The 10,665-nt window shown below is 52.3% G+C and overlaps 1 protein-coding gene across 1 annotated transcript; it reads left to right on the plus strand.

Annotated features, from left to right (window-relative positions):
• Positions 1-573: 573 nt before the first annotated feature.
• TP53I13 (tumor protein p53 inducible protein 13) lies at positions 574-10,178 on the plus strand (the record flags this gene model as incomplete). The annotated part of the gene is made up of 5 exons (XM_032238600.1): positions 574-755; positions 4,305-4,366; positions 5,592-5,670; positions 8,221-8,361; positions 9,570-10,178. Coding segments are annotated over exons 1-5 (969 nt in total), but the record flags the coding sequence as incomplete, so codon positions are not given.
• Positions 10,179-10,665: the final 487 nt, after the last annotated feature.

Here is a 10,665-nt window from a genome sequence, read left to right on the forward strand (position 1 = left end):
CCGGACTGGAAGGGGTCAAGATAACTAGCTTCCTCCAAGGCCCGTCGAAGCTGAAAGGCCACCACCTTCTCAACAACCTTCCCGATAAAGGGAAGGTTGGAGACAGGACGAAAGTTGTTTAAGATGGCTGGATCTAACGATGGTTTCTTTAGGAGGGGTCTCACCACCGCCGTTTTGAGCGCGGCGGGGAAGTGCCCCTCCCGAAGGGAGGCGGTGACAACCGCCTGGATCCAGCCATGTGTCACCTCCCTGCTGTTGGCCACCAGCCAGGAGGGACACGGGTCCAGAATACAAGTGGAGGCACTTACAGCTCGGATGGCCTTGTCCACATCCCCAGAGGCAACTTCCTGGAACTCAACCCAGAACTGATGTGGCAAATGATCCTCCTGTGTCTCTTAGTTAGGATTCCATTGGCTTTTGCTACCCTATTGGGGGTCTTCCAGCCTTATAAAGGGCCTCCTGCTTGAGCAGCGGGTTAGACTAGAAGACCTCCAAGGCCCCTTCCAACTCTTAATTTTGTATCTTCTCCACCACTTCGCATTTTACACCAGTCCAGCAAGGCGGGGAAGCCCGCCCCGACTCCGCCCCGGCCGGGTTGGGCAGGGCAAGGCTGGCTTGGGCGGTGGGTCCGCCTCGGCTGGCCCCGGAGGAAGAGGAGGAGGGGGCGGCGTGGCCCGATGGGGGAGCCGCGGCCGCCTCCGGGGGCCCCGGTGCTGTTCTTGGTGCTGAGCCTGGCGGGCAGCGGCGGTGGGCAGGTGAGGCGGGGGCGTCGGGAGTGGATGAGGGGGAGGGCGGCCCTCTCCCCCCTCCCCACCCCGGGAAGGGGCGGCCCCAGGGCTCCGGGTCGGGCTTCGCGGGCTGTGTGAACCGGGCCTAGCAGGAATCCGGGTCGGGGGTCCTCCGGGGGGGGGGGAGGTCTCTGCTTTCCCACGACCTTTGCAAGCCACGTGTTGCGCGGGGGGGGGGGAGTCCGCTCAACCCGGGTTCAGAGTCCTGCGAAGCAGCGTGAATCGGGTCGGGTGAGAAGGCAGCGCAGAGCGAGCGGGGGAGGGAAGGGAAAGGAGACCCCTCCGACTCTCCAAAAAGCCCCTTCGAACCCCCCGCTCCCCCTCTTTGCAGGGTAGGGGCCCGAGGAAAGGAATCCGGAGTGGTATGGATGCCCTCAAGTGACCCAGAACGTGGGAAAAGCCTTGGCGGGCTCGCCGGTGGAGCTGGTTCCTCCGCGTAGGATCCGTCAGTTCTTGCAAATGAGTAGCTGAATTGGTTAGCTACCTTACGGACTAGAAACTTGCCCCCGCCGAAGGGGGCCCGGGAAGAGGGGAGAAGCGTGCCCCTTCCGAGGGATGGGAGGAGGGCTCGGCTTGGCATCGGAGGGTTGCGTCTTGCAGCCCGGCCCCACGAAGGGTCAACCGGCCGCTTGTTGGGGAGGGGGTCCGGAAAGTGGGGAGGGGCAAAGGATTAGCCGGACCTAAACTGAGCCCCTCCTGCCCTGCCCCCATTCCTATGCCCGCCCCAGAGCCCTGCCTTGCGCTGCCCCCCGTCCCCCCCCCGCTTTTCTGCTTTGGGTGGGGGTCGCTTCTCCTGAATTGATTATTTATTATCAAATGTCATCGTTTTTATAAGTGTGTCCACTGGTGCTTTTTCTCCTTCCTTCCTTCCTTCCTTCCTTCCTTCCTTCCTTCCTTCCTTCCTTCCTTCCTTTCTCTCTCTCTCTCTCCCTCCCTCCCTCTGTTTTCCCTTTCTCCTTCCTTCCTTCCTTCCTTCCTTTCTTTATCTCCCTTTTCCTCTTTCTCCCAGTTTTTCTTTTCTCCTTTCACTCTCTCTCCTATTCTTCTTTTTATTTCTTTTTCTCTCCTATCCCTTCTCTTTTCTCTCTCTCTCTCTTTATTTCATTTTTCTTTTTCCCTCCTTTCTCTATTTTCTTTATCTCCCCCTCTCCTCTACTTCTTTCTTTTTCTGTCCTTTACACACACACACACACACACACACACTTATTTCTCTCCCTCCAAAAGGAACTCTGGGCAGTACACAAATAAAATTATTAAAAGCATAAAAACTGTGTATAACTTCCCAAAGAGGCAAGGAATCTTAGAAATTAATTAAGAGGTGGGGGGCGGCCCTCAGACCCCTAACCAGCCCTACTGCTGCCTCCTCCTCTGTGCTCCCCGAAACAAGATTTTAGGAGAGAGAGGGAAAAAAAACCCTCAAAATTTATCTCCATGCCCCTCTGCCCAGCTCTTCGCAAAACGCTCGGATAAATCTGGTGGGTTTTAAGACCCAGCAGCCAAGTTCCTCTGGCTGCCTTGCTTTGAGACCCACCCACCACTTGAGGCTGTTTTCTCTCTCTGAAATGTCTTTGGGGGCGTTCCCTTTCTTCCCCATTGGCCGCCCGGAAAGCCAGGGCTCCCGCCCTCTTTGCCCTGGACCAATCAGCAGCTGCCCCAGTGGCAGCCGCAGTCTGTCCCAACTTGCCAAGCAAGTTGGCAGTGCCCTCTGTTGCCAGAGCAGCTGCAGAAGAAGGGCTGAGCCTTGGCACTTCTCCCCAGGGGCAAAGCCCCCACCCCTCCTCTCCTCTCTTTGGGAAAAGACCACCCCCCCAAGTGGCAAACTCAGGGAAGCTGGTGTGGGGCTGCCAAAAGTCAAGCGCCTGGCATCAGGGCTGGCATTCAGGAGAGGGAAAGGGGGCATTTAAAGTCCCCAACTCCTATGCAAATTATCCTGTGACGCAAAAAGGCCCAAAGACACACACACACAAAAGAGGCCTTATGCAGAGAGGGAGTTACGCTTCACTTAAAGTAGCCTTTCTCAATTTGAGAGTCTGTGTGTGGACTTCAAGTCCTAGAATTCCCCAGCCAACATAGCTGGGAGTTGAAGTCCATACATGTTAAAAGGCTCTCAATTAGCTAACTGGGGAATTCTGGGAGTTGTAGTCCACATATATAAAAGGCTCTCAGCTGGCTGGGGAATTCTGGGAGTTGAAGTCCACACTTTGCAAAGGCTCTCAAATAGCCTTTGGGGGAATTCTGGGTGTTGAAGTCCCAATTTCACAAAGGCTCTTAACTAGCCGGCTGAGGAATTCTGGGAGTTGAAGTTCACACATGTTAAAAGGCTCTCAACTAACCAGCTGGGGAATTCCACACTTTGCAAAGGCTCTCAAAATAGCCTTTGGGGGAATTCTGGGTGTTGAAATCCACACATGTTAAAATGCTCTCAACAAACCAGCTGGGGAATTCTGGGAGTTGAAGTCCCCATTTCGCAAAGGCTCTTAACTAGATGGTTGGGGAATTCTGGGTGTTGAAGTCCACACATGTTAAAAGGCTCTCAATTAGCTGACTGGGGAATTCTGGGTGTTGAAGTCCACACTTTGCAAAGGCTCTCAAATAGCCTTTGGGGGAATTCTGGGAGTTGAAGTCCACACATGTTAAAATACTCTCAACTAACCAGCTGGGGGATTCTGGGAGTTGAAGTCCCCATTTCGCAAAGGCTCTTAACTAGCTGCCTGGGGAATTCTGGGTGTTGAAGTCCACACTTTGCAAAGGCTCTCAAATAGCCTTTGGGGGAATTCTGGGAGTTGAAGTCCACACATGTTAAAATGCTCTCAACTAATCAGCTGGGGAATTCTGGGACTTGAAGTCCACACTTTGCAAAGGCTCTCAACTAGCTGGCTGGGGAACTCTGGGAGTTGAAGTCCACACATCTTAAGGGCCCTCAAATTGAGAAACACTGAAGAAATAATCTTTTATAAAGCCCTAATTTGCCACCAGTTTTCAAACCGGGGGGCAGACTCACCAGCAAAGTTGCCAAGAGAAGGCAGGAATGGGGGGGAAATCCTTTTTCTATGGCAGTGTTTCTCAACCTTGGCAACTTGAAGATGTCTGGACTTCAGCGAATGCTGGCTGGGGAATTCTGGGAGTTGAAGTCCAGACATCTTCAAGTTGCCAAGGTTGAGAAACACTGCTCTATGGGGTTTAATATTTTCCCATTTCCTTTTTTCACCTTGCTTGTAAAAAAGGAATTGGAAAGAAGCAGGGTGGGGGGGTCTGAATGGAGAACGGGGGGGAATGTGTCAAAAATTTCAAGATGGCAGCCGGGCCCATGGGAAGCCCCGCCCCTTTTGACATGTGTCAAAGAGGGTTGAGTCATGGAGGGGGTCTCGGAACTTCTCGGACCCCCATCCTCAGTGGGTCTCCCCAGGGTTGGCTCAGGTGGGGCAGGCAGACTCGGCACCCACAGCAGCTGCAGGGGAGCAAATGGCCGGAGGGAATTTTGGGGGTGCTCAGCCATGGTTTCCCCCTTTTTTTCAGGAGAACAAGGCCGTCTTCGTGGATGAGAAGAGCTTTCCTGCTCAGGAGCTTCCTGGCGACAGGTGAATGAATGGTCACAACTACGAGGACTCCTCCATTTATAAGAGTGGGTGGTGTGATCCTTTGGGCCTCACAGAGGTCTTCCTCTCTGCTGAAGCATCTTGTCAAACCGGCAAGCTTGCATACCCCTCGTCCTCAAATTGTCACCCTTACTGAGCCCAAAATTTCCGTTGCTAAGCGAGACGGCTGTTAACAGAGCTTTGCCCCGTTTTACGCCCTTGCTTGCCACACTGCAGTTAACTTAGTGGCATGGTCGTTAAGCGAATCTGGCTTCCTCTTGGCTTGTCAGAAGGTCACAAAAGGAGATCACATGACCACCACCACCCCACCCAGGAACACTGCGACCAGCATAAATACAGGTAGTCCTCATCTTACGACCACAGTTGAGCCCAAAATTTGTTCTTAAGTGAGTTTTGCCCCATTTTATGACTTTTTTGCCGTCATTGCTAAGTGAATCACTGCAGTTGTTACGTTAGTGACACGGTCGTTAAGCGAATCTGGCTTCCCCCTTGACTTGGCTTGTCAGAAGGTTGCAAAAGGAGATCACGTGACCCCGGGACAGTGCAACGGTCGTAAGTATGGGTCAGTTTGCCAAGCATCTGCAACCACGGGGATGCTACAATGGTTGTTAAGTGTGAAAAATGGTCGTAAGTCACTTTTTTAGTACCGTTGTAGCTTCACTAGTGAACGGTCAGTAAATGAAAGGTTGTAAGTCGAGGGCTACCTGGTACTCCCCAACACAGGGCTCTGCTGTGTTCCATATAGCAGATGGGTGGTGTGATCCTTCGGCCCTCATAGAATTCCTTCTCTCTGCAGAAGCGTCTTGTGTAACTCGCAAGCTTGCTTGCCCTCCTGCAATTACACTCAGACGAAAACTACCGAGCACAGGTGATTCCACCTGCGTCTGCTAAAGTTATGGCCCCACATTTCGGGGTGCTGCTTGGAGAGGTGCTTGTTGTAGCCCTGTTTCCCCCAAAATAAGTCCCCCCCCTGGATAATAAGCCCAATCGGGCTTTTCAGCACATGCGCTAAAATAAGCCCACTCCGAAAATATCGCAACACAGCAGCAGCCATGAGGTGACCACGCTCGCCGCCTCCTGCACCTCAAAAATAGTTAAGACCTCCACGAAAATAAGTCCGAGCGCTTATTTCGGGGGTCAGAAGGAAATAAGAGTCTGTCTTATTTGGGGGGGAAACACTAACTTTTCCGCTTGTGTTTCTCTGCAGTGGTTCCAAAGGGAACACTGGGGCAGCCTTGGGAGAATCGAAGGACCATCGTTTTCAAGATTGGCTGACCAGGCTGAAGGTAGGATGGGGAAAAAAGAGAGCACCCCTTCCCCCCCCTCTCTTTCACACACACACACACACACGATTGGGGGTTTCAACCACCCCCTCCCCATTTCTTGCTTCCTTTTAATAGGAAGCCATTCATCATCCTGGTTTCATGATGGTTAATTTCTGGAATACAGGTTGTGGAGATCTCTTTCGAAGGAGTAGGGGGAGTTGTCGTGCCAAAAGGGTGAAGTCTGGCGGGTCTCCTGGGCAGAGCAGGTGATGCCAGCCCATTTTGCGGAATTGGGAGGTGCATTTGTATGGGTTCACCAGGCTACAATGTGCCCAAGAATTCTTGAAGGCGTTTTATGACCCGACTAGGAAACGTCATCAGTGCTAGAAGAGAGAGGCGTTTGTAGGAAGGAGGAGGAGGAGGACTGTGGGGTTCTCCTCCTTTTCTATCTCTTTCTTTTTTTTCCTCCTCCTCCTCCTCCTCCTCCTCCTCCTCCTCCTCCTCCTCCCCACAACCCCTCCTCCCTTCCAGCACTGATGATGTTACCTAGTGGGGTTATGAAACGTCTGCGAGGAAACCACCCAGCTCAGAGAGCACCAAGGACCCTATAGTGTTTTTTTCCTACTCCTCTTCCTCCTCCTCCTTCCTCCTCCTTTCCCCCTCCTTCCTTCTTCTCTTCCTCCTCCTTCTCCTCTTCCTCCCCCTTCCTCTCCTCTTCTTCCTCCTTCCTCTCCTCTTCCTCCTCCTTTCCCCCTGCTTCCTTCTCCTCTTCCTCCTTCCTTCTCCTTCCTCCTCCTCCTTCCTCTTTTCCTCCTCCTTCCTTCTCCTCTTCCTCCTCCTTCCTCCTTCTTCCTTCTCTTCTTCCTCCTCCTTCCTTCTCCTCTTCCTCCTCCTTCCTCCTTCTTCCTTCTCTTCTTCCTCCTCCTCCTGTTCGTCCTCCCCTTCCTCCTCCTCTCTACATATTCCGCTCGCTTCCAGCACTGATGATGTTACCTAGTGGGGTTATGAAACGTCTGCGAGGAAACCACCCAGCTCAGAGAGCACCGAGGACCCCACCGTTCAGTCCTGAGCTACACGTTCTGTTGATGCCTGAATTTCATGGACAGCTGTTTTTGCCTTGTTGATTGACGCGCAGCTGTTAAAGGGATTTGAGGTCTAATTTCTCTTGTCTGATTAAGGGGAGGTTTTTTCCCTTTCTTTTGCCATCGCTGGCCTTCTTCGTCTCCAGGAAATTCTCCATCCTCCAGGCCAGGATTGTCCCAAAGGGGCTTTTCCCAAAACCTTTTCCCCAAAGGTTTCCCCCCCCCTCTTTGAAATCCTTTCGCTTCTCGTCCAAGAATCTCCATCAATTCTTTTTCAGGAGCTTCAAAACCAAAGAAGCTCCTGGGATGAGAAGGGAAATGTTTTCAAAGGAAAAAAAGACCCAAGAAAAGTCTCGTTGCCATCTGGAAAAAGCAAATTAGGGACATCATCTTCTTGTTGTTTTTCTTCTCCTTCTTCTTTTCCTCCTTCTCCTCCTCTCTCCATCTATTTATTTGTCTTTCTTTCTCTCTCCATCTTTCTCTTTCTTTCATCTCTCTCTCCATCTTTTTCTTTCTCCATCTCTCTCTCTCTCCATTTTTCTCTTTCTTCATCTTTCTCTCCATCTCATTCTCTCCTTCTCTTTATCTCCATTTTTCTTTCTCTCTCCATCTTTCTCTCTCTTATCTGCCTCTCTTCATCTTTCTCCATCTTTCTCTCTCTTCATCTTTCTCTCTCTCTCTCTCTCTCTCCATCTCTCCATTTTTCTCTTTCTCCATCTTTCTCTCCATCTCATTGTCTCTCTCTCCTTCTCTCTTTTTCTCCATTTTTCTTTCTCTCTCCATCTTTCTCTCTCTCTTATCTGTCTCTCTTCATCTTTCTCCATCTTTCTCGCTCTCTTCATCTTTCTCTCCATTTTTCTTTTTCTCTCCATCTTTTTTTCTCTCTCTTATCTGTCTCTCTTCATCTTTCTCCATCTTTCTCTCTCTTCATCTTTCTCTCTGTCTCTATCTCTCCATTTTTCTCTTTCTCCATCTTTCTCTCCATCTCATTCTCTCTCTCCTCTCTTTCTCTCCATCTTTCTCTCTCTCTATCTGTCTCTCTTCATCTTTCTCCATCTTTCTCTCTCACTTCATCTTTGTCTCTCTCCATCTCTCTCTCCATTTTTCTCTTTCTCCATCTTTCTCTCCATCTCATTCTCTCTCTCCTTCTCCCTTTCTCTCCATTTTTCTCTCTCTCTTCATCTTTCTCTCTCTCTCTCGTCTTTTCTGTGTCCCAAAGGGGATCCTCTTGAGAAGACCCCTGGCTCGTTTTGCTTCAACCTTAGAGATGGCAACTTCCACTGGCCTTGCACCTGAACGGCTGGGGAGGGGTCTTTGCAAAGTGACCAACTCTCTCCCTCCCCTCCCCACCACCCTTTTGCTCGCCCTGTCTCATTCTCAATCACCCAAATCTGCCTGCTTGGGCCCATCGTCCCCCTCGAGGGCTCCTATTGCTGAGACCTTGGGGAAGAGTAATGGGCGACCCCCTGTCCCCCCCCCTCTCTTCCAGCTTCTCACCCAGATTCCCAGGGCCTCCACCTTCCCCACGGCCAAAGTTGAAGTGGCCTTTGAGACCCCTGGGTTGGAGACCACCCTCCATCGTTGGTGGCTGCAGGAGAGGACGGGCAGAGATGCGTGCCCAGCACAGCAGGTAAAATAGGGGAGGGGGTGGCTTGGGGAGCGTCAGGCCTAACAGTCCAGTGGAAGCAGGGGTGAAATGCTACCAGTTCGGGCCACTTCACCCGAACCAGTGGTAAAAAATACTAAAAAAAAGGTATTTAAAAAAAAGTTCCCACAGCTGAGCTTCTGAACTTTTCGTTTTTATTTTTTAAGCTTTCTTTTGCTGTACTGTAGGTCCTCCGGAAATGCGGGGGGGGTGGGGGTGGGGGTCCAGTTTTGCTCCCAGCATTGGCTAGTCCAAAACCAAGGGAGGGGGGGTGGCTGTGAAAGAATGGGAGTGGCTTACCAGCCATGTGACTGGGTGGGTGTGGCCAACTTGTAAAATGTGGTGAAACTCACTTAACAACGCTTTTGCTTAGCAACCAAAATGTTGGTTCAGGAACTCTGGCATTTGAAGCACGCAAGCCTTAAAGCTGTCAAGTTACAAGACCCTCGTACCCCTAACCCTTTAGAACCGCCCCCCCCCCCAGGGTGTTCAAACTTGACAGCTTTAAGACTTGTGGACTTCAACTCCCAGAATTCCTCCTCCAGTCATGTTGGCTCAGGAACTCTGGCATTGAAGCACGCAAGTCTTAAAGCTGTCAAGTTACAAGACCCTTGCACCCCTAACCCTTTAGGAAAACCCCGGGGTGTTCAAACTTGGCAGCTTTAAGACTTGTGGACTTCAACTCCCAGAATTCCTCCTCCAGTCATGTTGACTCAGGAACTCTGGCATTTGAAGCACGCAAGTCTTAAAGCTGTAAAGTTACAGGACCCTCGCACCCCTAACCCTTTAGAAAAAAAACTGCAGGGGTGTTCAAACTTGACAGCTTTAAGACTTGTGGACTTCAACTCCCAGAATTCCTCCTCTCACTCTTCATCTTGATGATGTGCGGATGGGAGGGGGGGAGGGAGCTGGAACCTTCTCCTCTCTTCCCATTATTCCCTTCCTTCCCATCTCCCTCCCTCCCTTCCTCTGTCCCTCCTTCCCTTCCTATTCTCTTCCTTCTTCCAATCTTCCACTGTTGCAGGAACCCACCCCTGCAACAGTGGAACAAAAGGTTGTAAAATGGGGCAAAATTAACTTAAATGTTTCGCTTAACAACAGAAAGGTTTGGCTCAGAAAGCCTGTGGTCATAAATCGAGGATATAGCTCAAGTCTGCTATTTTTTCCCCTCCCCGAATCCTTCCAACCTCCAGTTGCTCCAGAAGCTGCTCCACCCCTGGGAGAGGCTGCCATTGGCCCAGCAATTACGGGCATATGCCAGGCGACGGCGGGCGGCTTTCCTCCCTCACCCTGCCCTGCGTGGCACCCACGGACAGGCGACAAAGGAGGACCAAAGCCGCTTGGCCGTAGCTCGGCCCACCTTCAGGGAGGAGGAGGAGGACGCTTGGAAGCCCGCTGACACGGCCCGAAGGACCCTCCCGAATCACCCCGGCGGTGCCAGCCTGGTGCCCGGACATCACCATGCCACCAAGCGAGGAATGCAGCCACCTCTGCCCAGCGTAGCCACGGAGGTCGAGGCAGCCCACAAGGCCGGTGGGTGCCGGTGCCCGGAGAGCCAGCGTGCTCCGGTGGCCGCCCAAGAAACGGAGGCTCTGCAGGGGGCTCTCCGTGTGCCCACTCCCCGCACGGAGGAAGCCGCCTGGGCTGCCAGCGCCCTCACTTTCTTGCTGGTGCTCCTGACCCTGGCCGTGCTTTACACCCGGATGCACCGGAAATGCCGACGCGGGCCGAGTCTCTACTGGATGACCAGCAGCGAGGAGGGGCGCGAGACGGTGGCCGGTAAGCCCAGGCTGTGGCACCCAGTGTGCCTTTTGGGGTGGGGTGGGGTGGGGGAGGCGGCAGACGCGCCCAATTTGGGAGCGTTTGCCAAATACAGGGAGTCCTCAACTTACGACCACGATTCATTCTGAGTGAGCGGATCAGTTGCTTAGCAAGCGCGGTGATCTGCTTAACGGCCGGGGTAGAAAAGGTCATAAAACTGGACGCAACTCGGCAATCGCTTCGATTTAGCAACAGAAAGTCTCAACTGAGGTCGTAAGTCGAGGACTACTAATATAATTTTAGGGGAAAAAATAAAAGCAGGGCGCAGGGCAGGTGCCGAGCGGCCTCCGGGCCAGCCTTCTTCGACCTCGGCTGTTTTTAAGACTTGTGGACTTCAACTCCCAGAATCCCTCAGTCGCCAAGATTGGAGGTTGCTCTGCTTTAAGAGGCGGGTCTCCAAACTCCCAGAATTCCCCTGGCAGCCGAGAAAGGGTCCCCCTGCAGCCCCTCCTCCCCAAAGTGGTTTCT

The sequence above is a fragment of the Thamnophis elegans genome, unplaced genomic scaffold, assembly GCF_009769535.1.
Source record: "Thamnophis elegans isolate rThaEle1 unplaced genomic scaffold, rThaEle1.pri scaffold_358_arrow_ctg1, whole genome shotgun sequence".
Lineage (NCBI taxonomy): Eukaryota > Metazoa > Chordata > Lepidosauria > Squamata > Colubridae > Thamnophis > Thamnophis elegans.